Source organism: Hypanus sabinus, chromosome 18 (assembly GCF_030144855.1).
Source record: "Hypanus sabinus isolate sHypSab1 chromosome 18, sHypSab1.hap1, whole genome shotgun sequence".
Classification (NCBI taxonomy): domain Eukaryota; kingdom Metazoa; phylum Chordata; class Chondrichthyes; order Myliobatiformes; family Dasyatidae; genus Hypanus; species Hypanus sabinus.
In genome coordinates this window covers 22,437,672-22,465,379 of record NC_082723.1, presented here as the reverse complement: position 1 = coordinate 22,465,379, position 27,708 = coordinate 22,437,672, and the positions used below count along the sequence as shown (strand labels likewise).

The 27,708-nt window shown below is 43.3% G+C and overlaps 1 protein-coding gene across 3 annotated transcripts in view; it reads left to right on the top strand.

The window, feature by feature from the left end:
- The window catches only part of slc2a8 (solute carrier family 2 member 8), a 77,496-nt gene extending 50,707 nt beyond the window's left edge, over window positions 1–26,789 (top strand). The window contains exon 11 of one of the 3 annotated variants that reach the window (XM_059993852.1): window positions 26,758–26,789. In XM_059993852.1, the coding sequence (XP_059849835.1) occupies window positions 26,758–26,777 (20 nt within the window). In that variant the 3' untranslated portion in view covers window positions 26,778–26,789. Of the gene's footprint in view, window positions 1–13,860; window positions 14,977–17,041; window positions 17,948–26,757 lie in introns of those variants that run through there. The other 2 variants (XM_059993848.1, XM_059993853.1) reach the window with 2 other exon arrangements.
- The last annotated feature ends 919 nt before the right edge of the window (window positions 26,790–27,708 follow it).

Here is a 27,708-nt window from a genome sequence, read left to right as displayed (position 1 = left end):
GCTAGCAAAAATAGTGAGGTAGCGTTTATGGGTTTGGTTCATTGTCTGTTCAGAATTCTGATGGCGGAGGGGTAGAACCTGTTCCTAAAATGTTGAGTATGTGTCTTCGGGCTCCTGTACCTCCTCTCTGATGGCAGGAGTAAGAGGAGGGCCTGTGCTGGGTAATGAGGGTCCTTAATGATGGAAGTTGCCTTTTTGAGGCGTCACCTTTTGAAGACGTCCTTGCTGCTGGGAGGCTAGTGCCCATAGCAGAGTTTGCAACCTACTGCAGCTTAATCTGATCCTGTGCAGTGGCCCCTCCACAGCAGGCAATGATGCAAACAGTCAGAATGCTCTCCGTGGTACATCTGTAGAAATTTGTTGGAGTCTTCAGTGACATAACAGGTCTCTTCTGTGTAACGCTTAGACGATTGGCTGGTGTATGTCTAGGGGAAGATTCGTCCACCCGCCAAACCGCACCTCCCGTATACATGGATGCTGTGAAATGCACACTGGTACAAACTCGCAAACACAAAATCAAGCGCACACCATGTACATTTACAGAATACACTTTATAAATCTTACTAGAACTAAGTGATTAATAGCGATACAATATACATGAAAGAAAAGAAAGGAAAGAAAAGGCTCCAGAACTTATCAGGGTCCAGTCAAGTAGTGCACATTGCTGGAGCTCAACCATCAAGTCTCCGGTCCACTATTCAATCTTCTCCAACCTCCATGACCCACCCTTGGTGATCAACCAGCAGCGCCTCCAGCACCGTCCACCTTCCTCGCGATCTCCTCCCTGACTCCCCAAAAGTCCGCGCAACAACAGCTCACAGACCCACACGAAAGAGTAACATCTATCCCAATTGGTTAACAAATGAATACAATTCTCATTATCAGTAATTATAACCCAAACAAGCTGCGAGAGAAAGCACTCTCTCACCAGTTGCCATAACAAACAAGTACTTTTACTTTCACCAAACAAAGAAGCCAGTTTGATTAACATACGCAGTAACATAAGAAACTCTTTACATCTGTAACCTCCCATGTTGTTTCTTGCTGCGTCAATCTCTGCAACATGGATTCATCCCTACCGCACCACTTAGCTCAACTATGCTGCAACAGTGATCCAGGATTAAAGTCACCACACACCAAGGTGCAAATCACAAACCACCAGGCTTCCACCCTGCTGTTATAAGACTATTGAGTGGCTCCCTGGTATGATTGACCTCACAATCTACCTTGCACAAAAGCTGTCTTTTTTTTTGCGGATGTAGGAAGTAGTTAGTTCGGAATTGTATAACATGGATACACTGACAGTAAGCAAAGTGATTGACAAGCCTAACTGTTACTTTACTGTAATACCCTTTGGTAATAAAGTGAGTAATAGGAGAAACCTCAGCATTCACAACAGCAGACCTAGGAACAGTTACTAACTCTCAACCATTAGGTTCTTCAGCCAAAGGGAATAACTTCACCCAACTTCACTTGTCCCATCATTGAGATCTTCCCACAACCTATGGGCTCACTTTCAAGGACTCTTCACTTCATGTTCTTGATATTTATTGTTTATTTATTATTATTTCTATTTATGTATTTTCACAGCTTGATGTCTTCTGCACACTGATTGAATACCCTTGTTGGACGGTCTTTCATTGATTCTGTTATGGTTATTATTCTATCGATATATTGAGCATGCCTACAATGAAATCTCACAATGAATGCCCAAAAAAAGAATCTCAGGGTTGTATATCATGGCATACTGTATAAGTAAAATTTAGTTTGAACTTTGATATGCAACTGCCACATAGGCTTAATTGTTTCCAGACAGCACACAGAAGAATATTTTCATATCAAATTTACCAAAGAAACAAAATTGGAATAATTGTGATGCTATCTGTATGAGTGTTACATGGGGAAGTCAGTTGCTATGTGTTGAATTCCCGCTGGAGTCCCTGACCTTCAGTCCAATAATACACAGACATGAGTATGTCAACATTACCATTATTAACTACCAGATAAAACACTGAATTTTATTACCACAGTGGGCAACACTGCATTAATTTGCTTCCATCCATGTTTCTTTTGGAGTTAATCCTCTGAGACAGTGTTATCTTCCCAGTTTAATAACTCAGCCTCAAGAGTAACATACTCAAGCTCCCCTCAAATCCAAAGATGCTCTTCAAAATGGCTCTCAGCTGCTGTATTGATAAACAAAGCAAGGCTACTTGTGTGTAAGTGCACGCGAAGATTAATTGGTCAAAACCTGCCATCCACTCAAGAGATTTTCATTTCTTTGTGGTTTTTAAGAAGCTTGTTGACTTTGCTCAAGGCGTTTTCTCTCAACACTCGGTCTAGGTTTTCTGTTTCAGATTCCAGCACAGTGAACTCCGACACATGAACCACAATCCTATTAGCCTGTTATTCAATGACTAGGCTGTCAATCACTGTATTGTACTCTGCACCAGATTTGGATCTTCCTGTTTGCTCTTTCACCATGTCTTTCTGTAATTTTGCTACTGAAACATCAGGTGCTTCAGAACCAATGCCAACATTGTCTTCATATTAGTACCTGACAAAATTGTTTGTTTTTGATTACTTAAAAAAAAATCAAGATACATATTAACATGCAAGATTCTGTAGCTATGCTGGAAATCCAAAGTGACACACATAAAGTACTGGAAGAGCTCAGCAGGTCAGGTAGCATCTATGGAAATGGATAAAGAGTCACTGTTTCATGCTGAGACCCTTCTTCAGGATTGGAAAGGAAGAGAGAAATTGACAGAATAAGGTGGGGAGAGGGGAAGGAGGCTAGCTGGAAGTTGATAGATGAAGTCAGGTGGTTGGGAAAGATGACTGGAAATGAAGGAATCTGAGATAGGAGAGGAGAGTGGGTCAGATGAGAAAAGGAAGGAGGAGGGGGTCCAAGGGGAGGTGACAGGCAGGTGAGAAGAGATAAGAGGCCAGAGTAGGGAATAGAATTTTTTTATTTCGGGAAGAGAAATCGATATTCATGCCATCAGGTCAGAGGCTACCCAGGCAGAATATCAGGTGTTGTTCCTCCAGCCTGAGGGAGGCCTCATCTTGACAGAGGAGGAGATCGTGGGCCAACATGAACAGGAATTGGAACTAAAATGTTTGGCCCCCGGGAAGTTCTGCTTTTGGCGGATTGGAGTGGAGGTGATCGACAAAGAGGTCCCCAATTTACAACGGGTCTCACCAATGTAGAAGGGACTCCATCAAAGCACCAGGCACGATAGGTGACCCCCAACAGAATTGCAGGTTGCCTCACCCAAAGAACTGTTTGGGGCCCGGAATGGAGGTGAGGGAGGAGGTGAATGTGGAGGTGTAGCACTTTGGCAATATGTATATACTCAGTAGGTTGATCTTCATGTTGGTACAACACCATGTTCCAAAGTGTCTGTTTTATGTTCTACTGCTGTTTCAAGATGAGTCATGAAGCTATTGAGTCATGTTAGAGTAAAATGGAATATTTCATTTCACAGGGGCTCTAACATGTGCTGTTAATTTTTTCCCACTCATATTTCACTTTTGGTGTTGAAGTTATTAGTAAAAATTGAATCTCTTTCCAATTCCAGTTATCCGTGTTTTTAGCACTCCCCAGGCAAATACCATGATATATCCACTCACTACTTCTGCCCGATGCAATACTGGAGAGTGACGTTAACGGAACCCAGAGTGTGTGAGTGGAAGGCCACTTCTAACAAATTCTAAATGAAAGTCAATAAAGGCAGAGGGATTGATTCTCTTAGCTTGCGCCCTGTACAGGAAAACAAATAAAAGGTCAGAGCTGAGTAAAGTTGAGGGATAAAAGCAATTTATACCCAAACTATGAATCCAGTGAGAATTATCCATAGCTGAATTTCTACACATTGGATTATGGTTTCAGGCAGGGGCACGTGACGTTGTATGATTTAGGTTTCAGAAGGCACCCGACGATCGTTTATTCAGCCATTGGTGTTGGAGAACAATACACAATATTAGAAATTAAAATCTACAAAATGAATGAAAGAGAATTAAGTTCAAAATGTGTGAAGATGTAAGGGGTGTGGTTTTACAGGGATTGTAGAGTCCTGGGGATTTAGTTGTAGAATTCGTGAAGGTAGCTGGATATGGATGTTGTTTTTTAAAAAGCATTGGGATTATTAAATAAGTTTAATAATCCCAATGCTTCCCAAAAACGTTCCCCTTAAATTTTTCACCTTTCACCCTTAACCCATGACCTCTGGTTATAGCCCCCCCCAGTGGAAAAAGCCTGCCTCCATTTACCCTAGCTATGCACCTCATAATTTGGTATACCTCAATCAAATCTTCTGTAATCTTCTGGAGTCTAAGGAATGAACTCCTAACCTAGTCAATCTTTCCTTCTAACTTAAGCCCTCCAGACTCAGCATGTTGGCCGTCACCAGTCAAGGTCACTGAGTTAGGAGACAAGAAGTTATGTGCAATTATGTAAGACTTTGGCGGGGCCACACTTGGAGTACTACGTATAGTTTTGGTCACTGTGTTATGAAACTAGAAAGAGTGCAGTAATGATTTACCAGGACGTTGCCTGTCCACGGGGGCCTGAATTACAAGGAGAGGAGAGATTGCATCAACCAGGTCTTCATTCCCTTGGAACACAGGAAATTGAGGGATAGCCTGAATGAGGTATATATGATCACAAGGGGCATAGACAGGATGACAGCACAGTCTTTTTCCCAGTTGGGGCAAGGGGGGTTGTGTGTGCTAAAAATCAGAGGGCATAGTTTGAAGATCAAGGGTGAGAGATTTAAAAGGGACATCAGAACGATATCTGCACCCAAAGGGTGGTGCATATTTGGAATGAGATGCCAAAAATAGTGCTTGACACATATTAGCAATGTTTAAAAGCCATCTGTCTAACAAGAGAAGCCAAAGCCAACATAAAAGCCAAAGAGAGGGCATACAGCTTTGCAGAGTGAGAAGGTAGAGCATTGGGAAGCTTTTAGAGACCAACAGAAGGCAACTTAAAAAGTCATGAAGCAGGAAGAGATGGAATACGAAGGCAAGCTAGTCAATAATATTAAGGAGAACACCAAAAGTTTCTTCAGATACATGAAGTGTAAAAGAGAGACAAGAGTAGACATCGGACCACTGGAAGATGATGCTGGAGAGGTAGTAAGGAGGACAACGAAATGACGGACAAGCTGAATAAGTACTTGGTATCAGTCTTCAGTGTGCTGGAAGTTTGAGAGTGTCAGAGGGCAGAAGTGTGTGAAGTTGTCATTGCTACGGAGAAGGTTCTTGGAAATCTGAAAGGTCTGAAGATAGATAAGCCACCTGGTCCCAATGGCATACACCTCAGTGAACGATTTCTCAGTGTAAAAGGTGGCTGAAGAAATTTTGGAGGCATTAGTAATGATCTATCAAGAAACACTGGACTTTGGAATAGTTTCAGAAGACTGAAAAATTGCAAGTGTCATTCCACTTTTCAAAAAAAGAAAGGCAGAAGAAAGGAAATTATAGGCTAGTTAGTTAGTCTGATCTCAGTGGTAGGGTAGATGCTGGAGTCGATTGTTAAGGATGTTTTGGGGTTCTTAAAGGCACAGGATAAAGTAGGGCATAGTCTGCATGGTTTCCTCAAGGGAAAATCTTGCCTGACAAATCTGTTGGAATTCTTTGAAGGAATAACAAGCAGGATAGACAAAGGAGAATCAGTTGATGTTGTGTACTTGGATTTTCTGAAGGCCTTTGACAAGGTGCCACACATGAGGCTGCTAAACAAGTTAAGAGCTCAAGGAGTTACAGGAAAGATTCTAGCATGGATAATGCAGAAGCTGATTGACAGGAGGCAAAGAGTGGGAATAAAAGGAGCCTTTTCTGGTTGGCTGCCAGTGTTCCACAGGAATCTGTGCTAGGACTGCTTCTTTTTATGTTATATGTCAATGATTTGGATGATGGAGTTGATTACTTAGTTGCAAAGTTTGCAGACAATGAGGAGATAAGTGGAGGAGCAAGTAGTTTTGAGGAAGTAGAGAAGTCTACAGACATACACTTTGGTAGAAGAAATTTTAGGATTGACTATATCCTAAATGGAGAGAAAATTCAAAAACTTGAGGTACAAGGGGACTTGGGAGTCATTGTGTAGGATTTCCTAAAGGTTAATTTGCAGAGTGAGTCAGTTTTGAGGAATGCAAATGCGTTTTTAGCACTCATTTCAAGAAAATTAGAAATATAGAAGCAAGAATGTAATATTGAAGCTTTAAGAAGCACTGTTGAGGCCTCGCTTGGAGTATTGTGAGCAGTTTTGGGCCCCTATCTGAGGAAGAATGTGCTGACGTTGGAGGTATTTCAAAGAAGGTTTATGAAAACAAGTCCAGGATTGAAAGACTTGTCATATGAAGAGCGTTTGATGGCTCTTGGCCTCTAGTTACTGGAATTCAGAAGATTGATGGGTGACCTCATTGAAACCTATCAAATGGTGATAAGGCCTCAATAAAGTGGGTGTAGAGAGGATATTTCCAATGGAGGAGGAAGCTAAGACCAGAGGACCAGCCTCAGAACAGAAGGACATCCTTTTAGAATGGAGATGAGAAGTAATTTCATTAGCCAGAGAGCAGTGAATCTGTGGGATTTATTGCCACGGGCAGCTGTGGAGGTCAAGTCATTGGGTACATTTAAGGCAGAGATTGATAGATTCTTGATTACTCAGGGCATGAAGGGATACAGGGAAAAGAGAGGAGATTGGGGCTGAGAGGAAAAATGTATCAGCCTTGATTAAATGGGAGCGGACTTAATGGGCCAACTGGCCTAATTCTGCTCCTTTATCTTATGGTACTGGATAGGAGAGGTTTAGCGGTCTATGGGCCAAACAAAGGCAGATGGGACTTGCTTACTGGGTAATTGTCATACACAGATTACATAGAGAACATAGAATAGTACAGCACAGTACAGGCCCTTCTGCCCACAATGTTGTGCCGACCCTCAAACCCTGCCTCCCATTTAACCCCCACCTTAAATTCCTCCATATACCTGTCTAGTAATCTCTTAAACTTCACTAGTGTATCTGCCTCCACCACTGACTCAGGCAGTGCATTCCACACACCAACCACTCTCTGCGTGAAAAACCTTCCTCTAATATCCCCCTTGAGCTTCACTCCCCTTACCTTAAAGCCATGTCCTCTTGTACTGAGCAGTGGTGCCCTGGGGAAGAGGCGCTGGCTGTCCACTCTGTCTATTCTTCTTAATATCTTGTACACCTCTATCATGTCTCCTGTCATCCTCCTTCTCTCCAAAGAGTAAAGCCCTTGCTCCCTTAATCTCTGATCATAATCCATACTCTCTAAATCAGGCAGCATCCTGGTACCCTTTCCAATGCTTCCACATCCTTCCTATAGTGAGGCAACCAAAACTGGACACAGTACTCCAAGTGTGGCCTAACCAGAGTTTTATAGAGCTGCGTCATTACATCGCGACTCTTAAACTCTATTCCTTGACTTATGAAAGCTAAAACCCCATATGCTTTCTTAACTACCCTATCTACCTGTGAGGCAACTTTCAAATCCCTCTGCTCCTCCACACTACCAAGTATCCTGCCATTTACTTTGTACTCTGCCTTGGAGTTTGTCCTTTCAAAGTGTACCACCTCACACTTCTCTGGGTTGAACTCCATCTGCCACTTCTCAGCCCACTTCTGCATCCTATCTATGTCTCTCTGCAATCTTTGACAATCCTCTACACTATCTACAACACCACCAACCTTTGTGTCATCTGCAAACTTGCCATCCCACCCTTTTACCCCCACATCCAGTTTGTTAATAAAAATCCCAGAACAGATCCTTGTGGGACACCACTTGTCACAACCCTCCAATCCGAATGTACTCCCTCCACCACAACCCTCTGCCTTCTGCAGACGAGCCAATTCTGAATCCACCTGGCCAAACTTCCCTGGATCCCATGCCTTCTGACTTTCTGAATAAGCCTACTGTGTGGAACCTTGTCAAATGCCTTACTAAAATCCATGTTGATCACATCCACTGCACTACCCTCATCTATATGCCTGGTCACTTCCTCAAAGAACTCTAACAGGCTTGTTAGGCACGATCTGCCCTTCACAAAGCCATGCTGACTGTCCCTGATCAGACCATGATTCTCTAAATGCCCATAGATCCTATCTCTAAGAATCTTTTCCAACAGCTTTCCCACCACAGACGTAAGGCTCACTGGTCTATAATTACCCGGACTATCCCTACTACCTTTTTTGAACAAGGGGACAACATTCGCCTTCCTCCAATCCTCTGGTACCATTCCTGTGGACAACGAGGACATAAAGATCATAGCCAGAGGCTCAGCAATCTCTTCCCTCACCTCATGGAGCAGCCTGGGGAATATTCTGTCAGGCCCTGGGGACTTAGCTGAGCTAATGTATTTTAACAACTCCAACATCTCCTCTCCCTTAATATCTACATGCTCTAGAACATCAACCTCACTCATATTGTCCTCACCATCATCAAGTTCCCTCTCATTGGTGAATACCGAAAAGAAGTATTCATTGAAGACCTTGCTCACCTCCACAGCCTCCAGGCACATCTTCCCACTTTTATCTCTAATCGGTCCTACCTTCACTCCTGTCATCCTTTCGTTCTTCACATAATTGAAGAACGCCGTGGGGTTTTCCTTTACCCTGCTCGCCAAGGCCTTCTCATGCCCCCCCCCCCGTGCTCTTCTCAGCCCCTTCTTAAGTTCCTTTCTTGCTACCTTATATTCTTCAATAGACCCATCTGATCCTTGCTTCCTAAACCTCATGTATGCTGCCTTCTTCCACCCGTCTAGATTTTCCACCTCACTTGTCACCCATGGTTCCTTCACCCTACCGTTCTTTGTCTTCTTCACTGGGACAAATTTATCCCTAACATCCTGCAAGAGATCCCTAAACATTGACCATGTGTCCATAGTACATTTCCCTGCATAAGTATCATCCCAATTCACACCTGCAAGTTCTAGCCTCATAGCCTCATAATTTGCCCTTCCCCAATTAAGTTGGACAGAAGGGCCTCTTTTCATGTTGTGTGTATCTAGGACTCTGATTCCTCCTCCACTCTTTCCCCCACCTCAATCTCCAAAAGTAACACAGGTAGCTTAGAGAATGACTGTTGATGAACAGCTACAAACCCTTGGAAAGCTGCTGCTGACATACGGGAGAGGAGGAAGGAGGTCAGATACTTTCCAGTGCCGTCTTTAGGTAACAATCCTCGAACTCACTGTCAGTCTCTTGAAAGGAAAATGTCTGTGTTTCTAATTTGCAAAAGTCAGCATGACTTTTGGGAAGGAAGAATTTAAGCATTAGAGGTCTCAGTGAAATCTTACTGACGTCAATGCAGCTATCATCCGCTGCCTCTGGAGTGAAGTATTAATTGGGTAGAAAAAACATTCTCTTCCCCCAAGGGACTCATTTGTCATTTTAATTTGCTTCCCATCTTTTTTGGGCACTATAAATAGTCAGTAAAAAATAAAGGAAGTTGTGTAAGCGAAGGTGGTTTAGGTCTTTTGTTGTTATGGAGTGAGCTGGAGGTAATGTCTCTTGCATCAGAGAACTGAGGCAAAGGGGTATAATTTTAAGGTGATTGCAAGAGATTGTAGGGGAGGTGTCAGAAGTAGATTTTTACACAGGGAGTGGTAGGTGAATGTAAAACCCTGTCAAGAGTGGTGGTAGAGGTAGATGAATGGATGAAGAGCTATGGAGGAGAGAACTGTTAGATTAATCTTAAAATAGGTTAAAAGGTTAGCACATCATCATGGGTCGAAGGGCCTAAACTGTACTGCTGTGTTCTGTTCTATGATGTCTCATCTGCAACTCTCAAAATTATTTTCCTGCGCTTTGCCTCCTGGCCCCCTCATAGCTTAATGGTCTAGAAATTTACCAATCAACATTTGAAAAAATGGCGGAGTTTCTCGGACCATCTGCAATAGAGAACTCCAGAGGTTCACCAATTGATTGATGAAATTTCCTCTCCTGGTCTCAGTATACAGGGATCTTCTTCTTATCCCCAGAGCTAGCCTGCTCTGTCTGGGGAAGCTTCTCCCTGTACCATCACACTTATGTCGGCTTCGCTGGTCACTGGACGAATGGACGTGTATCTATCTCAGTTTGTCAGAACAAGCATGGCTTGCTTGTAACTTTTCCCAGGGTGGAACTGGTTAATGCCAGGGGACATAATTTGGGGGAATGTATAGGGGGGGATGTCAAAGGTAGGCTTTTATACACAGAGAATGGTAATGCCCTGCCAGGCGTGGTGGTAGAGGCACACACATTTGGGACATTTAAAAAACTCTTCGATAGGCACATGGATGATAGAAAAATGGAGGTCTATGAAGCTTAATGAAAAATGGAGCTTAATCTTATAGTAAGTCAAACTTATAGTTATCAAAACATTGTGGTCTGCAAGTCTTATACTGTGCTGTGCTATATTCTATGTACAGTACTGTGCAAAAGTCTTAGCACATATATATAGAGCTAGGGTGCCTAAGACTGTCCTGTATGCCATGTCTTTCTAGTTGCCAAATAACATTTAATACTCCTGAGGTAATACAGAGCTAAGTATAGTACACTTATATCTGTTCCCCGACCACCTTCCTATTTATACAGTGCCATGCAAAAGTCTCAGGCACCCTGCCTATATATGTGGTAAGACTTCTGCACAGTACTTGTAAGAATGAAGTCTGGCAAAGGTGGAGGCTGGCCAGACCCTGACTCCTATCTCACTCTTCAGTCTCCCTCTGACCAAACTCCATACGTCCACCTTTGACCTGTGTCCTGGAACGATGGTCGATGTGGATCCTGTCCAGGAACCCCAACAATCCCTCTAGTGTTGAGTTCTTCCACTCTGCTGTTCTGTTCCATGTCCATTTAGGACTAAAATGCATCACGAAAAATGTTTAATTTTAATCACCAGTTTTTGTCCTTACTATATTTTATTCAGTATTTACTCTTTGTACGGAAGCAGTCTGGTTTAGAATTGAAAGAAGGGAAACTATATCAATAAATTTGAAAGAGTGCAGACAAAATTTACAAGCACGTTGCTGGGACTTGACCTGAGTTACAGGGAAAGGTTGAATAGGTTAGGACTTCATGTCCTGGGGCACAGGAGAATGAGAGGAGATCTTATCAAGGTCTACAAAATTCCGTCTAAGGGGCGCATGTGTGAGCATGTACACATCATTTGCTACTTCATTGGCATGTTAAGTATATTTCACAATCGTACACAATCACATTTCCCTTTCTGGTTTCTGATACAGATAGTGTTGACAACAAGGAGTTCATCTGTGCATTTTAGAACTGGCTTATTTATACTGTTTTTATCGAAGAAATTACTCAATGAGCACATGTTGTTGTCACTGGGTAAAAAAATTGCACAGCACAATCTTTTTGTGCTCACTGGCCACCACAAATGAGAGCAAACATTGATGAGGGTACAGGTAGGGTGAATGTTTGCAGGAATTTTTTTCCCACAGGTTAGGTGGGATCAGAATTAAAGGTCATGGATTAAGGGTGAAAGGTGAAATATTTAAGGGGGAACTTCTTCACTCAGAGGGTGGAGTGTGGATCGGACTGCCAGTGGAAGTGGTAGGAGTGAGTTCAGTTGTAACATTTAGGTGAAGTTTGGAAAAGTACATGGAAGGGAAGGTTATGGAGGACTGTGGTCCAAAGGTAGATAGACAGGATGAGGCAGAAAAACAGGGTGGCACAGACTAGGTGGGCTGAAGAGCCTGTTTCTGTGCTGCAGTGTTCCATGCCTGTGTGTCTCTTACCCTCCCAATATCTGCCATAAACTTGTTCTTCGATGCTTATTGCAAGGTCCCTCCACAAGGACTCTGAGACAAGTGATGTGCAGATCTGTCCAAGAAACTTCTTTTAGTGAAAGTTATAACTATTCTATGAAAGCATCGTGGAAAGAAACTTTGGGAGAACCCACCAAGGCCATTTGGATCTCATTCTGTGAAATGGGTTGCATGGTAACAGAGCTGTTTAGAGCAGCTGCCGAAGATTGGAGTTCAATTTCTTCCATAGACTGAGGAGATTGTCCATTTTCCCCATGACCCTATTGGTTTCCTCTGGGTACTCCAGTTCCTTCCCACAGTCCAAAGACGTACGGTTAGGGTTAGTAAGTTGTGGGCAATGTTGGCACCAGAAGCTTTGTGCAATTGTGAGCTGCCCTCAGCACACTCCTGGTTGATTTGATTTGATGCAAAACCTGCATGTTTTGATGTGCATTCAACAAATAATCTCTCTTGTCAAGACATTGTCATCATCATCATCGACATCACGTGCCACGCCGTATGATGTGGGTGATCACGGTCTTTACAACCATGATTGTTCTTGGCAATTTTTTCTACAGAAGTGGCTTGCTATTGCTGCCTTCTGGGCAGTGTCTTTACAAGATGGGGGCCCCAACCATTATCAATACTCTTCAGAGATTGTCTGCCTGGTGTCAGTGGTCCCATAACTAGGACTTGTGATGTGCATTAGCTGCTCATAGGACCATCCACCACCTGCTCCCATGGCTTCACATGACCCTGATCGGGGGCTAAGCAGGTGCTACACCTTGCCCAAGAGAGACCTGTAGGCTAGTGGAGGGAAGAAGCATCTTACACCTCCTTTGGTAGAGATGTATCTCCACACCACCACCTGAGCAAGACATTGTAGCCATAGTAAACCAAGATGGATAGAAAGGGAGACAGGGAAAGAAACCTTCCCCAATGTAAAGGAAGTACGAATGGAAAAGCCATTTACACAGGATTAAATCAATCTTGATTTGCTCCTCACCTTCTGTTTCCCCACAATAAATTTTGCAGTCTACGGACCATGTAAACTGAGGTCTTGCTGCTACAACCAGTCCATAAGTTTGAAGAACTCAGTGGCAACCAGGCCTCAGAAAGAGGAACAGGTCGTTAGAAAAGATTAGTAAATAGTGCAGTGAACTTGGGGCCTTGGGCATGTAAGGCCTCCTGAGTCTCAGGTAGAAATGTCAGTAGCTGGAGGATATGCCTTTAAAATATGAGGGAGAAAGTGCAAGGGAGATTCACAAGTAAAGTGTTATATAGAAAGTGGTAGCTGCCTGGAACACGTTGCCAGGGGCAACAGTGGAAGCAGTCACGATAGCAATCGCTCAGAGGCAACTATTCATTTTTAAAAGATCCAAAGATATGACGTACATTTATTATCAAAGTATTTAGACAGAGATTCAGAGATTCGTCCTCCTGCAGGCAGCCATAAAACAAAGTAACACCATGGAACCCCACTCAAGAAAACATCAAACACCCAACGCGTGAAAGGAAAGAACACATTGCGCAAACGGCAGAAAGCAAGCAGACAGCACATAGAGTATCAGGTGTTCAGTTTAGTTCAGCTCGTGTAGCATGGCTAGCCCACTGGGCAAAGCGTTCTTTGCTGAAGCACCCCCGACCATATAGAGAGATACAGCACAGTAACAGGCGCTTCTGGCCCAATGAGCCCGCACTGTCCAATTACAGCCATGTGACCAATTAACCCACTAACCCAGACGTCTTTGGAATGTGCGAGGAAACTGAAGAAACCTCGTATGGTCTTGGGGAGAACATAGATACTCCTTACAGAACTGAACCTGGCTCGCTGGCACGACAGTTGTGATACAACTGCTACATACTCGAGCTGCCCCTTGGATGGAAGCATGGACAGGCTGGGAATGGAGGGATATAGAAAGTGTTTTAGTTTCGATTGGTTGGTACAGATACTGTGTGCTGAAATTCCTGTCCCTGTGCTGTTCTTTGTTTCTAACTGCTCCATTGATGTGCTTTCATTATTGAAGGTTCTTTGCATAACGATGCAGGTTTAAAATATTTTTTATTATTGTCTAGGAGGGTGACCAAAGCCATCCAGAAACACTTTTAAAGTTCAGAGTTCAAACTACATTTATTCTCAAACTATGTATTTCATAGCAACTTGAAGATTCATTTTCTTACTGGCACCCACATGAATACCAGGAAGTATGATGGAATCCATGAAAATACACAACACAAGAAAGACCAACAACCATCCAATGTGCAAAGAGGACAGGTCATGCAAATAGTTAAGAAGTCAGCGAATAATTCTGAGAATGTGAGCTGCAGAGACTCCAAAAGTTCACTGGCTGTGGGGTCAGTTCAGTGCGGAGGCAAGTGATGCCAGTGCAAGATGGCTGCGGGGAAACCAGCACTCCCAAATCTGACCCAAAACTCCTGCACCTCCCACCAAATGGTAGCAGCGGGAAGAGAAGGAGATGGTCAAAGGTGGGCAGATGGGATGGGTTCAGGGAAGGAATCTTGGCTGGTACACAGTAGAGGGGCAGGACTCTGGTTTGTTTTCCACTCTCAGGCCTCGACTCTTTAATCTCGCTTGAATTCCGCCTTAGTCGTCCCTTCTGGTGACGCCGGCCATACTTCATCCACTTCAACGTTGCGCACCTGCATTCCTGAGACTTAATGTCTGCCGAATCCTTCAGGAGATCGTAAAATCGCTCGTTTGTTTAGATGGTTCAAAGGTATGTTCCTTAAAGGGATATCACAGGCTGCAGATTGCAATCACCATAGTAGTGTTAGAAATTGGCAGCAAAGCATACAAAATGGAGCTGCTGCATCCCCAGCTCCATTTTGGAGAGGAAACTTTCAACTATCCTCCCTCCGTTCAACTTACCCTCACCTCCTCACCCACTGAGGTGGACACTTTGCCTCATACCTGTGCTGGTTGCACTACTGGGCCACAAGTCTTTGCATTCAGCTCAGGTTAACCTCCTTCAGTATTTTGTGCCCCTCTGACTGACAAAGTATGCACACGACGTTCCAGCAGACAGAGGTTAAGCCTCTCACCCGGAAACCTGATCTGGAAACGTGAGCTACAGCCAAAAGCTGTTTCGAGATTCTGTTTGCGACATACACAAACTCAGCAGGCCAGGAAAAGAGTAAAGAGTTGACGTTTGGGACCTTTGAAGGGGAGGACACCAGAATAAAAAAAAGGTGGGGGGAGGGGAGGGACACTAGTTGGAAGGAGATTGGAGAAGCCAGGTGAGTGAGAAAGGTCAAGAGGAAGGATAAGAGAGTGGACCATAGGAGAAAGGGAAGGAAGAGGAGACTTAGGGGGAGGTGACAGACAGGCGAGAAGAGGTAAAAGGTCGGAGTGGGGAATAGAGGAAGAGGGGAGGGGAGGGGGTGGAAATTTTTACCCCAAGGAGAACTTGATATTCATGTCATCAGGTTGGAGGCTACCAAGGCGGAATAAAAGGTGTGGTTCCTCCACCCTGAGGGTGGCCTCATCTTGGCGCAAGAGGAGGCAATAGACCGACATGTCGGAAGAGGATTGGGGACTAAAACGTTTGACCGCTGGGAGTCCCGCTTGTGGCAGATGGAACGGAGGTGCTTGACAAAGCGGTCCCCCAATCTACAACAGGCCTCACCAGTGTAAAGGCGGCGGCTTCGGAAGCACCTGAACACAGTAGACAGCCCCAGCGGATACGCATATGAAGTGTCGTCTCACCTGGAAGGAGTGCCTGGGGCTCTGAATGGAAGAGAGGGAGGAGGTGTATGGGCAGGAGTAGGATATAGGCTGCTTGCAGGGAGATTAGTGGGGAGGGATGAATGGACAAGGAAGTTACAGAGGGAGCAATTCCTGTGGATATGTTTAGTGGTGGGATCCCCTCGGAGATGGCAGAAGTTGCGGAGCATGCTGTGTTGATGGGGTGGTAGGTAAAGGCAAGGGAAACTCTATCACTAGGCTGTGGGAAAATGGAGTGTGTGGATGTTCAGGAAAGGGAGGAGGTGTGGCTGAGGGCAGCATCCATACTAGAGGAAGGGAAACCCCATTCTTTGAAGAAGGAGGACATCGCTGATGTTCTGGAATGGAATCTGCCCTGGGAACAGATGTGGCGTAGGTGGAGAAACTGAGAAAAGTGAAGAGCACTTTGATAACCGTGGAAACGAGTAGGTTTATAAAAGATGTCGGTTGACAGTTTGTCTCCACTTCCTCGAGCACCTGTGCTCCATCTGCAACATACCCCAACTCTTAACTCTGGCATGGTCCCCTTTCCTTCTCAGTCCTGGTGAAGGGTCTCAGCCTGAAGCATCAACTGTTTATCCCTTTCCGTAGATGCTGAGTTCCTCCAGCATTTTGTGTGTGTTGCTCTGGATTTCCAGCATCTGCAGACTTTCTCGTGTTTATATTTCCAGCATTGTCTGTTTTTATTTTAGATTTCTATGACCTGCATTTTTTTAATTTCATAAGCTATTTTATTTCATTTTATTCTGAGATACTTCACAAGTTCCAGGCCAACAACCCATGCTGCCCTATTACACCCATGTGACCAGTCACAACCATGTGTCCAATTACACCCATATGACCAGTTATACCCATGTGACCAATTACACCCATGTGACCAGTTATACCCATGTGTCCAATTACACCCATGTGACCAGTTATACCCATGTGACCAATTACACCCATCTGACCAGTTCACCATGTGACCAATTCACCTCCTAACCTGCAGGCCTTTGGACTGTGGGAGGAAACTGGAACACCCAGAGGAAACCCATATTGTCACGGGGAGAACGTACAAATTGGTGCATGCAGGGGTGGGAATTGAACCTGGATCACTGGCACGTTAATATCTGTCCCACTTAGTGGGAAAAATTAAAGATATTGAGAGCTTGTTAACCCAGAACTGAAAAACTTCACATTTGTGACAAATTTTGAATAATTTGCTAAGAGTTTGTAATCAAAAACTCAACAGGAAATTAATTTTTCTTTTGCTGATTTAAGCTCATTTCCTGCTAACAAGACTTCTGTTTGGATGGCCTAAAAATTGGAATTTTGCTGTAACAGGTTTTTACAGTAATGAGAATTCACACTGTTTTTAAAATTATGTTCTTAAGAGCCAGTTCATGAATGAAACTCAAAGCAATTCCATCTTGTAAAGCAGTGAGATTTCCTAGCTGAATTATATGATGAAATAACATCTAATATAATAAATTATATTTGTTCTTTTGGTATGTGCCGTGTCATATGACGTAGATGATCGTGGTCTTCCCATGATCACCCATGTCTATAGAAGTGGTTTGCCATTGACTTCTTCTGGGCAGCAGGAAGGGTGACCCCAGCCATAATCAACACGCTTCAAAGATTGGCTGCCTGGCGTCGGTGGTCACGTAACCAGGACTTGTGATGTGCCCCGGCTGCTCATACGACCATCCACCACCTGCTCCCGTGACTTCACGTGACCCTGATCATGCGCGGTGGTGCTAAGCAGGTGCTACACCTTGCCTGAGGTGACGTGCAGGCCAGCGGAGGGAAGCAGTGCCTTACATCTCCTTTGGTAGACATACCTCCACCCTGCCACCCTAGTAAAAATGTTTTATATTGCAAACACATTTATTTATCTTTCTATTTATCTATTTATTGAGCTAGTGCACAGAACAGGCCTTTCACACCACATTGCCCAGCAACCCCCAATTTAACCCTAGGCTAATCACAGGACAATTTACAAAGACCAATTAACCTACCCACTGGTACATCTTTGGACTGTGGGAGGAAACCAGAGCACCCGGAGGAAACCCACGTGGTCAAGGGGAGAACGTACAAATTCCTTACAGACAGTGGTGGGAATTGAACCCTGGGTCGCTGGTGCTGTAAACTGTTGTGCTAGCCACCATGCTACTGTGCTACCCTGCTGTGATGTAGAGTGGCCTGCCTATCAAGGTGTCATTAGAAGTAATGCACCCTTCACACTGTGTACGAGACTGCTACACAAAGCGTATATGGCAGCTTCCAAATAATAATGCAAGCTATGACTTTTCCAAGCGATGAAACAGCGTCACTCAATGCTTGTCTCCACTCTTTTGAAGCCTTATTCACGCATTAATGTTTTTTAAGTCTGCCGTTCAGAATCAAAGTCTTTCATCCCTTTCTTCCTGCAATCAAATAAACCTCACTTTGCTTCTCAGCTCCTCTCCTGTGTCATTTGTTGAAAATGAAAAATGGAGATTGATGCTTTGTTTTTCTTCCGAATGAAAGATTGCTTTGAGGTTTGAAGTACATGTGGGTGATTCTAGAAGATGTGTGCAGCAAAATACAAACTGGGCAAATCAACTGAAGCACGTCCCCTGTCAATAACGATGATTAATTTTATAAGTTCTACAGGCAAAGGCTAGGGAATCTTTGGCTCCCTCTCGTTCACTGGTCAGAAGGTGTTCAGACTGTCTAAGGGTGGGATTGATGGTCCATGAATATTAAATTGGTGTGAAGTAAGTTACTGACACTGGTCCAGCTTACCAGAGGGGTTGATGGTGAATAGTGAACCATTGCAACCTGTGTCCAGTCCAAAATCTCTCCACGTAGAGAGGGAAGAGCAGTAAACTTAACTTCAGCCTTTTAGAATATGATCTCTGACATTCTATACTAAATCTTGTGGCCATCCTCTCCATCCAAGATAGCATTATTTACCTATCTATTTATTTATTTACTTATTTAGAAATACTGCATGGAACAAGCCCTTCTAGCCCAACTGGTCACACCGCCCAGCAACCCACCTCTTTAACCTTAGCCTAATCAGAGGTCAATTTACAATAGTTAGCCAATTAACCGGTATGCCTTTGGACTGTGGGAGGAAACCAGAGCACCCAGAGAATCCCGTGCAGTCACGAGGCAGCAGTAGTGAACTCCGAATTCTTACGCCCCCCTAGCTGTAATAGCGTTGTGCAAACCATTATGCAACTGTGTCCTCTTCTCCTTTGACCAGGTTTTTGGTCGTCTGCCCAAATGTGAGGAAGCAAACGCTTCTGGATTGATAATTCAGACTCTGATAATGAAGATGTGGGGGCATGAGACTGAAATCTGCCAATGTAGAATTTAAATTTAAACTATTTCAATTACATAGCTTTGCCTACATTTCAAAAGTATAACTGCAGTAAAGCACCTTGGGATAATCTGACACATGGAAGCAGGCCTTCTGCCTGACTCGTCTTTGCTGTCCAAGGTGCCCAGCTGAACTCGTCCCATCTGGCCATGTTTGGCACATGACCCTCTGAACCTTTCCCACCCATGTACCTATCCAAATGTCTTTTAAGTTTTGCTATTGTACCTTCCATTCTGTTTCGTAATTTCAAAACATTAAGCTAATTCAAAGGAAGACTCGGGAGTCCAAAATCTAAATTTGAGTTTACTTTAAGCGAGGCGCACAGCTATCATGTGATAGTGTGATGACAAATGCAGTTCACGTATTTATGTGTATCACTCATAATTAATTAAATGAACAAGGACGCTTAATCAAACAATATGTATACAAAATTATTCAAATATTACTGAAATATTAAATGTACAACCTTCAACCACCTCTGTTGGCAGCTCATTCCAAATACAGATTCTCCCTCCATGTGAAAGAGTCCTTATTAAATTTCTTCCCTCTCACAAGAACCCTCTAGTTCTTGAGTCCCCCACCCTGGGAAAAAGACTGTGTGTTGACCCTATCTGTGCCCCTCAATATTCTACACACTTCCGTAAAATTACCCCTCATTCTCCAATCGTCGTCATCATCATCATCATTATGTGCTATGTCTTTATGTCCAGCTGAAGGGTTTCGGCCCGAAACAAAACAGTACTCTTTTCCGTGGATGCTGCCTGGCCTGCTGAGTTCCTCCAGCATTTTGTGTGTGTTGCTTGTATGTCTTCTCGTTTTAATTTCCACATTCCTGGAATATAGACTATCTGTATCCACCTATGATTTTACACATGGCTGCTGGTCAGCCTCTTACCTTCCAAGAAACACATTCCAGGCCAACTTCTCCCTATAACACAAGGTCTAGAGTCCAGGCAGCACCTGGGGTCGTGTACAATCTTGTTCATCCTGTTAGATTAAAGACATTATCAAATTTCAAAGTACATTATCAAAGTATATATATGTCATACAAACTGGAGATTCATCTCCCTACAGGCAGCCACAAAACAAGAAACCCAAAAGAACCCATTAAAAAAGAATCCAACAAGCACCCAAAGTGCCGAGAGAGAGGTAAAAAACGACTTGTGCAAACAATAAAAGCCAGCAGGGCTGGAGCTAGTGCGGAGGTGATTCACGGGATGCCACCAGGACTCGAGGACTTGACCTTATGTCAAGAAGCTGGTCGCATGAGGACTGCATACCTTCAAATATAGGAGATTGAGGGGTGACCTGCATAAAATCACGTGAACTGGTTCCAATGCAGGTAATGAGTTTTAAACAGTGCATGATACTCCCAGCAAAAATCAAAATGATGGAAGAACTTAGCGAATCAGGCAGCATCTGATGAAGGAATGGAGTAAGAACAAGAAGGCAGATTATTATCTGAATGGTGTAGAGTTAGGTAAGGGAGAAATACAAAGAGATCTAGGAGTCCTTGTTCATCAGTCACTGAAGGTGAATGAGCAAGTGCAGCAGGCAGTGAAGAAGGCTAATGGAATGTTGGCCTTTATTACAAAGGGAATTGAGTACAAGAGCAAGGAAATCCTCTTGCATTTGTACAGGGCCCTGGTGAGACCACAACTGGAGTATAGTGTACAGTTTTGGTCTCCAGGGTTAAGGAAGGACATCCTGGCTGTAGAGGAAGTGCAGCGTAGATTCACGAGGTTAATTCCTGGGATGTCTGGACTGTCTTACGCAGAGAGGTTAGAGAGACTGGGCTTGTACACGCTGGAATTAAGGAGGTTGAGAGGGGATTTGATTGAAACATTTAAGATTATTAAGGGATTGGACAAGATAGTGGCAGGAAATATGTTCCAGTTGCTGGGAGAGTCCAGTACCAGAGGGCATGGTTTGAGAATAAGGGGTAGGTCATTTAGGACAGAGTTAAGGAAAAACTTCTTCTCCCAGAGAGTTGTGGGGGTCTGGAATGCACTGCCTCGGAAGGCAGTGGAGGCCAATTCTCTGGATGCTTTCAAGAAGGAGCTAGATAGGTATCTTATGGATAGGAGAATCAAGGGATATGGGGACAAGGCAGGAACCGGGTATTGATAGTAATTGATCAACCATGATCTCAAAATGGCATTGCAGGCTCGAAGGGCTGAATGGTCTACTTCTGCACCTATTGTCTATTGTCTATTGACAGTCGACAACCTGGTCGGGACCCTTCATCTGGATTCATACTGCCACTATGGTCTCACCAATGCTCGTTTCCATTGTAACAATATTGAACTCTAAATCCTCTGTGAAATGGCCAACGCTATTTATCTTCCTAATTACTTCAGAGTAGCACATACAAAATGCTGGAGCAACTCAGCAGATCAGGCAGTATCTGTGGGCAGTTGACATTTTGAGCTGAGACCCTTCATCGGTACCAGAAAGGAAGGGAGCAGAAGCTAGAATAAGAATGTGCAGGAGGGGAAGGAGTACAAGCTAGGAGGTGGTAGGTGAAGCCAGGAGAGGGGTTATGTAGGTGGGTGGGCAGGAGGGATGAAGTGAGCAGGTAGGAGGTGGAAGAGGTAAAGGGCTGGAGAAGAAGGAATCTGATAGGAGAGGAGAGTGGACCATGGGAGAAAGGGAAGGAGGAGGGACACCAGGGGGAGGTGATGGGTGGGAATGGTAAAGGGCTGGAGAGGAAGGAATCTGACAGGAGAGGAGAGTGGACCGTGGGAGAAAGGGAAGGAGGAGGGATCCAGGGGGCTGGAGAGGAAGGAATCTGATAGGAGAGGAGAGTGGACCATGGGAGAAAGTGAAGGAGGAGGGGACCCACGGAGAGGTGATGAGTGAGAAAGGAGCCGGAATAGGGAACAGAAGAAGAGAGGGTACCTGCCTATTAGCTTTCTGTGATTCTTGTACACAGACATCCACACATCTCAGCACCACAGCATATAGTTGCCACTCATTGTTTAAGTCGAATGAAACCAACGTAAAGTGAAATTCTTCCTTTACTGTCTACTGTTCAGTCTGGCCTAAGGCACACATAGCGTCATTTGGGAGCATACACCTCAAATCGAAACCCGTGTGACAATGGATCACACACATGAGTTTGCATCAAGGGCTGAGTGGTGGTAAAATTTTGAATAGCAATCTATGGGGAAAAGAAATTCAAATTGCATGGACTCCTTAGAGATTTTCCCATGTCTGCAACACAGAATTGTAACTGCAGCAATCTGACAGGGGCTGTCTCAGTGATCTGTGAAAGGAGTGAATCTGAGATGAGGACGTGTCTAAACACATTGGCGTCGTTCAGCATTATCAGTATCTGAGGTGACTTGAGAGGGGATATATTCATTTTCCATATGGGGGCATGGAAAGAATCTGAAGTTGCAGCAATATTTCAGGGCTATAACTCAAATCTGTTCGATTAGGCTGTAGAATTGCTACATTGCTTGTATTTTTCTTTTTATTTAACTTCCTACCACTTCCTTATAATTATTATAACCTATGTAATAATTAATGTATATATTTTATACAACTAATTTTGTTTATATGATAAGTTTTATATAATTAATTTTTATAATTATAATTATTAAAAAATAAATAATTTAATATAATTATTTCTTATAATTTTTATATAATCACCTTGTATGTGCGTAATTGCTCAGGGAGATGTCTGTAATTGTGGTATAGCTGATTTTACAATTTTCTCCCTGCAGCCTATGTCACACCACTGAAGTGGCTGCTTCATAGGTTTCCACAAATCAATGGAATGTCCTTTATCTGAGCTAGCTAGTTTTTAGCATAAGATGACCAATACAAGTGTTTCCCCCTCCCTTTACAAAGGCAGAGCGTTCCTATGAAACTTTTCTTAAGTCAAAAAGGCGTAAAGCAAAGAACCATTAATTTATATGGGAAAAATTTTCATAAAAGCAAAAATCCTGTTTGTAATGCAAAAACATATTACTAATGTAGGTCTTTTGTAAAAGCAAAGTGGCGTGAAGAAAATATTCGTAAAGCGGGGGACACCTGTACTTCTTTGTTCTTTGACTGTTCTGTGTTCTACTAACACTTAATAATACGCCACGACCAACAAGTTTCACGCCTCATTCTTCTGAAGAACCTTCTTGATCAATATCTCAAAATCCAACAAAAAGTCCACTCTCTTATCCTATCAGATTCCTTCTTCTTCAGCCCTTTACCTTTACAGTTAGTGGAGAGGTTGTGGAGGCAGATGTTGGTAAGACTTCAGACAAAATTAGGAATCAAAAGGTTGAGTGTGTTGCGAGTATTGTCCTATGTTATGTACATTTCAATACAAGATGTATCGTAGCATCATAGGAAATCATTCCTGCCTGTGACCATCAAACTTTACAACTCCTCCCTCAGAGTGTCAGACACCCTGAGCCAATAGGCTGGTCCTGGACTTATTTCCACTTGGAATAATTTACTTATTATTATTTAATTATTTGCTATATATATATTGTTTTATATTGCTATATCTCTACACTATTCTTGGTTGGTGCGATTGTAACAAAACCCAATTTCCCTCGGGATCAATAAAGTATGTCTGTCTGTCTGTCTGTAGGAAAGGCGGAAGACAGTGCTGAAGATGAGGTAGCTGGTTTACAACGAGGCGATGTGTAGTGAGGAAAAGCTGTTGATAGGACAAGATTGCAGTCAACAGAATGAGTTAAAATGTAAAAGGTAGACAAAATCGAAAAGGGTGAATACAGGACAGAAGGTGTTGTATCTGAAAGTGACAGTATATGGAATAAGGTGGATGAACTTGCAGCACAGTTGCAGATTGGGAGGTATAGTGTTGTAGGCATCTCTGAATCGTGGCTGAAAGAAGATTATCGCTGGGAGCTTAACGTCCAAAGAAACGGGCAAGAAGGCAAAGGGAGAAGCATTGTTTTGTTGGTAGAAAATGAAATCAAATCATTAGAAATTGGTGACATAGGGTCAGAAGGTGTTAAAGTGTTGTCAATAGTGCTAAGGAACTGCAAGGGTGAAAAGACCTCGATGGGAATGGTATACAGACCCCCAAACAGTCATAAGGCTGTGGTCTACAAATTACAACAGGAAATAGAAAATGAATGTCAAAAGGGCAATGTTAAAAGAGTCATGGGAGATTTCTATATGCGGGGAGATTGGGAAAATCAGATTGGTGTTGGATTCCCAGGAAGGTGATTGAGCCCCTAAGGGATCAGCTATTCTGGATTGAGTGCTATGCAATGAACCAGAATTGATCAGAGAGCTTAAGGTAAAAGAACCTGTAGGGGAAAGTGATCATAATATGATCAAATTCACTCTGAACTTTGAGGAGGAGAAGCTAAAGTCAAATGTATCAGCATTACAGTGGATTGAAGGGAATTACAGAGGCATGAGAGGAGTTGGCCAGAATTGATTGGAAAAGAACACTGGCAGGGATGTTGGCAGAACAACAATGGCCAGAATTTCTAGAAGCAATTAGGATGGCACAGCATATATACATCCCAAAGAGAAAGAAGTATTCTAAAGGAATGATGACACAACCATGGCTAACAAGAGAAGTCACAGCCAATATAAAAGCCAAACAGAGGGCATATAATAGAGCAAAAAATAGTGGGCAGTTAGAGGATTGGGAAACTTTTAAAAACCAACAAAAGGCAACTAAAAAGTCATTAAGAAGGTAAAGATGGAATATAAAATTAAGCCAGCCATCAACATTAAAGAGTACACCAAAGGTTTCTTCTGATACATAAAATGTAAAAAAAAGAGGTGAGAGTGAATATTGGACCACCGGGAAACAATATTGGAGATGCAGTAATGGGGGACAAGGAAATGGTGGATAAACTGAATAAGTATTTTGCATTAGTCATCATTGTGAAAGCCACTAGCGGTATGGTAGAAGTTCCAGCTTTCAGGGGGAAGTATGCAAAGTTACCATAACTAGAGAGAGGTTTTTGGGAAACTGAAAGGTCTGAGGGTAAGTAAGTCATGTGGACCAGATGTTGTATGTCCCAGAGCTTTGAAAGAAGTGGCTGAAGAGAATGTGGAGGCATTAATAATGATCTTTTCAGAATCACTAGATTCTGGAAAGGTTCTGGAGGAAATGGAGATGTCATTGCACTCTTCAAGAAGGGAGAGAGGCAGAGGAAAGGAAACTGTAGGCCAGTTATCTGATCTCAATGGTTGGGAAGATGTTGTTGATTATTAAGGATGAGGTCTCAGGGTACTTGGAGGCACTTGATAAAATAGGCCGTAGTCAGCATGGTTTCCTCAAGGGAAAATCTTGCCTGAAAAATCTGATAGAATTCTTTGAAGAAGTAACAAGCAGAATAGACAAAGGAGAATTGAGTGACATTTGTGTACTTGGTATTACAGGAAAGATTCTAGCATGGATAAAGCAGTGGCTGATTGGCAGGAGGCACAGAGTGGGAATAAAGGGAGCCTTTTCTGGTTGGCTGCCAGTGACTAATGCTGTTCCGTGGGGGCCTGTGTTGAGACCGATTCTTTTTACATTTATGTAAGTGATTTGGAGGATGGAACTTATGGCTTTGTTCCAAAGTATGCAGGTGGTATGAAGATGGGTGGAGGGGCAGGTAGTTTGTGGAAGTAGAGAGGCCACAGAAGGACTTAGACAGATTAAGAGAATGGGCAAAGGAATGGCAGATGGAATACAGTGTAGAGAAGTTAATGGTCATGCACTTAGGAAGAAGAAATAAAAGGGTTTACTATTTTCTAAATGGAGAGAAAACGCAAAAACTGAGAGTTGGAGACTTGGGAATTCTTGTGCAGGATTCCCTAATGGTTAGTTTGCAGGTTGAGTCTATGGTGAGGAAGGCAAATGCAATATTTCAAGACTAATAGAATATAAAAGCAAGGATGTAATGTTGAGACTTTATTAAGCACTAGTGAGGCCTCACTTGGAGTATTGTGAGCAGTTTGGGCCCCTTATCTTAGAAAGGATGTGCTGAAACTGGAGAGGGTTCAAAGGAGATTCACAAATAGGTTCCAGGATTGAATGGCTTGTCATTTGAAGAGTATTTGGTGGCTGTAGGCCTGTATTCACTAGAATTCAGATGTATGAAGGGTGACCTTATTGAATCCTTTTGCATGATGAAAGGCGTTGATAAAGTGGATGTGGAGAGAATGTTTTCTATGGTGGGAGAGTCTAAGACCAGAAGACACAGTCGCAGAATAGAGGGGCATCCTCTTGGAATGGAGATGAGAAATATCTTTAGCCAGAGGGTGGTGAATCTGAGGAATTCTTTTCCACAGGTGGCTGTGGAGGTCAAGTCTGTATGTAAATTTAAGGCAGAGGTTGATAGATTCTTGATTGGTCAGGGCATTAAGGGATATGGGGAGAAGGCAGGAGATTGGAAAGTGATCCTCTCATGATGAAATGGTAGAGCAGACTCAATGGGCCAAATGGCCTAATTTTGCTCCTATACCTTATAGTCTTGTGATCATTTCAACCGATCATCTCCCAGCTTCACTCCTCCCCCAACCATCCACCTTCTCCTTCCCTTCTTTCACCTAACACCCACCAGCCTGTTCTCCTCTCCATCTGCCTCCCACCTTCTTATTCTGGCTTCCTCCCCCTTCCTTCCCAGTCCTGATGAGGGGCCTCAGCCTGAAATAACAACCACTTTATCCTCTCCATTGGTGTTGCCTGACCTGCTGAGTTCCTCCAGCATTTTGTGCCTGTTGATCTATACCTGTGCAATTGTGCAGTGAATTTTTAGTAATTGTACCATATCTAATTCTGTACTTTTCTAGAAGCTCCTCTGCAGCCTGTGTTGAACCTGACTATTTCATGAGGAATGTCCTTTACCTGAGATAGTTTTATCTTTGTTTTTTCCATTCTTTGTTCTAGTAACACTTAATATACCGTAATCACCGAGATTTCTGCCTCATTCTTAACTGCCAAGAAATTTCTGGATCAGCATCTCCAGATCCAACGCATATATCACGTGCAAAGATCATCCCTGGTTGTGATACTCTATGAACTGGAATGCATCTTATGTAGGTAAGCTGTCAAATAGTCCACCTGGTGACCATCAGCTTTGCCCAGTCTTATCACCATGAGTCCAAAGACCTGGGGCTCCATTATCCATCAGTTGTTTCTGGGCTGACACTACGGTTGTTTTCTCTGAAGCCCTGGAGCCAGAGGGGTGACCTAATAGAAGAAAATAAAATTATGAGGTAGGGTAGTTTAGTCAGAGTCTTTTACGTAGTGAATCGGAGTTAGAAATGGATTATTTCTGTTACCTGAGTTGAGATACAGTAACAAGCCTGTCCTGCACACTGTTCATATAGATCAAACCATCACACAGTGCACTGAGGTAGAACAAGGTAAAACATTAACAATGCAGAATAAAGTGTACCAGCTACACAGAAAGTGCAGTACATGTACACAATAAGATAAACAATAAAGATGAAAATATGAAATATTAGAGGGCATATCTTTAAGGTGAGAGAGGGCAAGTTTATAGGAGGTACAAGGCAGAGAGCAGTAAGTGCTTTACATACAGTGCTGGTGTAACTGCTGGAATCAGAACATCATCATTATGTGCGTGTTGTATGACATAGCCAATCATGGTCATTCCATGAACTTGATTGTTCTTGGCAAATTTTTCTGCCATTCCTGCCATTGCCTTCTTCTGGGCAGTGTCTTTACAAGATGTGTGATCCCAGCCGTTATCAATATTCTTCAGAGATTGTCTGCTTGGTGTTAATGGTCGCATAACCAGGACTTGTGATATGCACCGGCAGCTCGTCCGACCATCCATCAGCTGCTCCCATGGCTTCACGTGACCCTGATCAG